General features: G+C 55.5%; 1 protein-coding gene across 1 annotated transcript; it reads right to left on the bottom strand.

The window, feature by feature from the left end:
- Positions 1–205: 205 nt before the first annotated feature.
- MAGEB17 (MAGE family member B17) lies at positions 206–2,360 on the bottom strand. The gene is made up of 2 exons (XM_004597509.2): positions 2,272–2,360; positions 206–1,319 (listed from the first exon to the last, which is right to left on the bottom strand). The coding sequence occupies exon 2, from the start codon at positions 1,285–1,287 to the stop codon at positions 280–282; it is 1,008 nt and encodes a 335-aa protein (XP_004597566.2). The 5' UTR covers positions 1,288–1,319; positions 2,272–2,360; the 3' UTR covers positions 206–279.
- Positions 2,361–3,065: the final 705 nt, after the last annotated feature.

The following is a 3,065-nucleotide window of genomic DNA, read 5'->3' as shown; positions in this document are numbered from 1 at the left end:
CAGTAAAAGATGCAAGGTTTTGCAACTTGTTTTACAAAGCACTAAAGTTGACACACATCAACTGTGTGGACATAACAGCAAAAAATCAGATTAAATCTAAATAAACTTTTAAAAGAACATACTGGCAAAAACAAGAGAAAATGTAAAGCTATAAGTTACTTGTGAATAACAGAACACACCATGACACTTTCGGCTTCTTCTACCTCTACCTTAACCCTCACTGCTCAAAAGGTGGGCAACCCTTCTGTGTCCCCAAGATGAAGACTGCCTCTGCTCCTCCTAGGGCTGGGGTGCATGGCGGGCTGGGACACTAGCTGGGCTAGCAGCACCATGCTTGCCTGATTTTTTGGCTTGGGCTCGCGCTTCCTCCTCTTTCAAAGCCACCTCGTACTGGGACTGGAAGTTACTGGGAGCAGTACCTTTGACCTTGGCCAAAAACTCCATGATTTTGAACTTGTTGACCTCAAGATGGGCCTTTGGACCCCAAGAAAACTCATAACGTGGAGGATCACTGTTGGGCACCTGGACGTATTCCAGGTACTTCTCCTTAACCAGATCGTTGGTGATAAGCTTCCTGGGCTCCCCAAAGATGAAGTGCGGCTTACCATCATACACTCCCAACATATTCAGGAATGCCCAGGTGTCCTCTTCACTGACATGCTGGCCATTCACGAAGATCATGCCCAGAAGAGGCAGCAGGATCCCAGTCTTGGGAAAACCTCGGCCGTCGTCCAGACACTCTTTACTGGAAAGCTCCAGCTTGCAGACAAGATCGTAGGACTCGTCACCATGGCTGGATTCGTTGAGCTCGAGGCCAAAGACCAGCTCCATGCGCTCCCTGGTTCTCCGCAGAATGTCGGGGAAGTGCTTCCTGTACTTCTTGCCCACGATGCTCAGCACATCCGCCTTGAGGATGGACTCTTTCATCTTGTATTTGTGCAGCAGCAGCTGCATCAGCACATCCACCTTCTTGGTCTTGGGGTCTCTCTTCAGGCCCCGGGAGAGGGCCTGCACTTGCGTGCACCTGCCGTTTCCCTTCTCCCGATTCTTGCCACCTTTACCAGCACTGGAGCATGCAGCAGCAGGATTGGCCTCTCCGGCTCCCTGAGACCCCTGGGAGATGCCCGCAGTGCTGGGGGCCACCTGCCCAGCAACAGGGGAGGAACAGGATGGCGATTTGCCTTCCTCAGCTGCCAGGGCTTCAGCATCCTTGGGATCCTGACTGTGGTCCCGAGCCTGGCGGCGTTTCTCACGGTTGCGAAGTTTACTCTTCTGACCACGAGGCATGACTACTGGCTGGAGACAGGGCCCACAGACACCTGAAGGAGGATGACAGGGGAAGGTGAGCCCTCTCCACCCACCAGGTGACCCCCGTGCTCCTGAAGAGCCTGTAAAGGAGCTGAGTAGCCCTTGGCCTTGCAGTTGGCCGGCCCCGCCGGCTCTAGTGTCTGTGCTGTGGAGGAAATGAGTGAGGCCTCTCCCGCAACCTCAGCCTGTGCCCCCCAAGGAAGGCTGCTGAGACCAGAGGTGGCTCCCACCCTTCCTGTGTTCCCTGTGGCTCTTGAGCTGTCCACCAACACTGGAGCCCCCAGAGCTCATCTCAGGCCCTTCCGGCTGGGCTCGGCCCCCTCCTCCCTGAGAGCATGCCCGGAAGGGGACAGACTGTGACTGCCCTCTAGCCATCCCTGTAGGGCTAGGTCTCTGGTGCTCTGACGAACCAGGGATACCATCTTAGATGGCACTCTCCCCTTACCAGAACCCTCCAGGCTGAAGGCCACCACTGCTCCACAGGGACATGCAGCCAGGGTTGAAAGGGGCAGCCGAACGGGGTGGGGCCGCGCCATCCCTCCATCATATGCCGCTAATCAGGTCATTCAGTGTACATTCAGGGTCCTAACCAGTGTCGTACTGAAATTCCACTTTCTTCTGGTCTCTCTCTTCCGCTGTGCCATCCCCATCTTCCTGAAGCTTGCAAAGCCACTTCCGGTGGGGCTGAGAACAGACTCAGGCAGCCTACTAGCCCCTCCCTTGCCCCTGCCCCTTTAGTGAGAAAAACAGCATTTGGGGACACCTATTTGGCCAGCTGCCTACCTATCAGCCCCTACCCCAGGCCCCTCTGAGAAACTTCCAGGAAGAAGCCAGCGCCATGATTCTTCCAAGGTTGAAAGCTGGGCCGGAATGAAAACATTTGACGAGCGCCTTTTTTGTGGGGGTGGGGGGGGGGAGCAGGAAGCACTGGGGCTCTCTGAAGCTCAAATTCAGGTTGCTTACCCGACTCCTGACCAGTTGTGGAACTATATCCTCCACAGACTTCAGACGGCACCCCTCTACCCTCACCTTCCAGAAACTTCTGAGGCGGAAGTCAGGGGAAGCCACATCCGCCCAAGGGGGTGGGAGCAGAGCTGAGCGGAAGGGGCGGCATGCTGGTGAGCCACCTGCTTCAGGGATAAATCCGAGCACTTACATGCAGGGTCTCAGTTGTGATAGGGCTGCAGAGTCAGGGATGCCCTCACCCGAGGCCAAGCCTTGGCTTTGTAGAACCTCCCGTAACTCTGCTGGGGCCTCCAAGACTGGAAGATGGGCTGGGAGACAGGACATGGAGGTGAGGGAGATGGCCGCATGATCGCCTTTCAGTCCACATTCAGGGCTCTTACCTTGCTTCCTAACTAGTGTTGGGAGTCTACCCTCCACTGACAACACTGTGCCACCCTCATAATGTTACTGTCCCTTCTAGAAGCTTCTGAGATAGCAGTCAGAGGCAGCCATATCTGCCCAAGGGGGAGCAGAACCCTGGAGCACCTCCTCCTTTGGGGCAACGTCTGCCCACTTACATCCTGCAGCTCACTCCTGCTCGGACCCAGGTAGTGTCTACTTAGGAAAGCGTTCCCTTTGGAGCTATTTAGGCAGAAGTTTGCACCATGCCGGTGCCGAGGCCTTCCATGTTGGAAAGGGCAGAGGGCAGTGAGGGTGCGGAATATCAGGCAGTGGTAGTACTGTGTGGCTGCATTTGTTACGTGAGGCTGCTCGCCTTAACCAATGCTGGACTTGCACCCACCACTGAGAGG

This window comes from Ochotona princeps, chromosome X (genome assembly GCF_030435755.1).
Source record: "Ochotona princeps isolate mOchPri1 chromosome X, mOchPri1.hap1, whole genome shotgun sequence".
NCBI classification, from domain to species: domain Eukaryota; kingdom Metazoa; phylum Chordata; class Mammalia; order Lagomorpha; family Ochotonidae; genus Ochotona; species Ochotona princeps.
The sequence above is the reverse complement of the archived record's forward strand: the minus strand, read 5'-3'. Positions and strand labels throughout refer to the sequence as shown.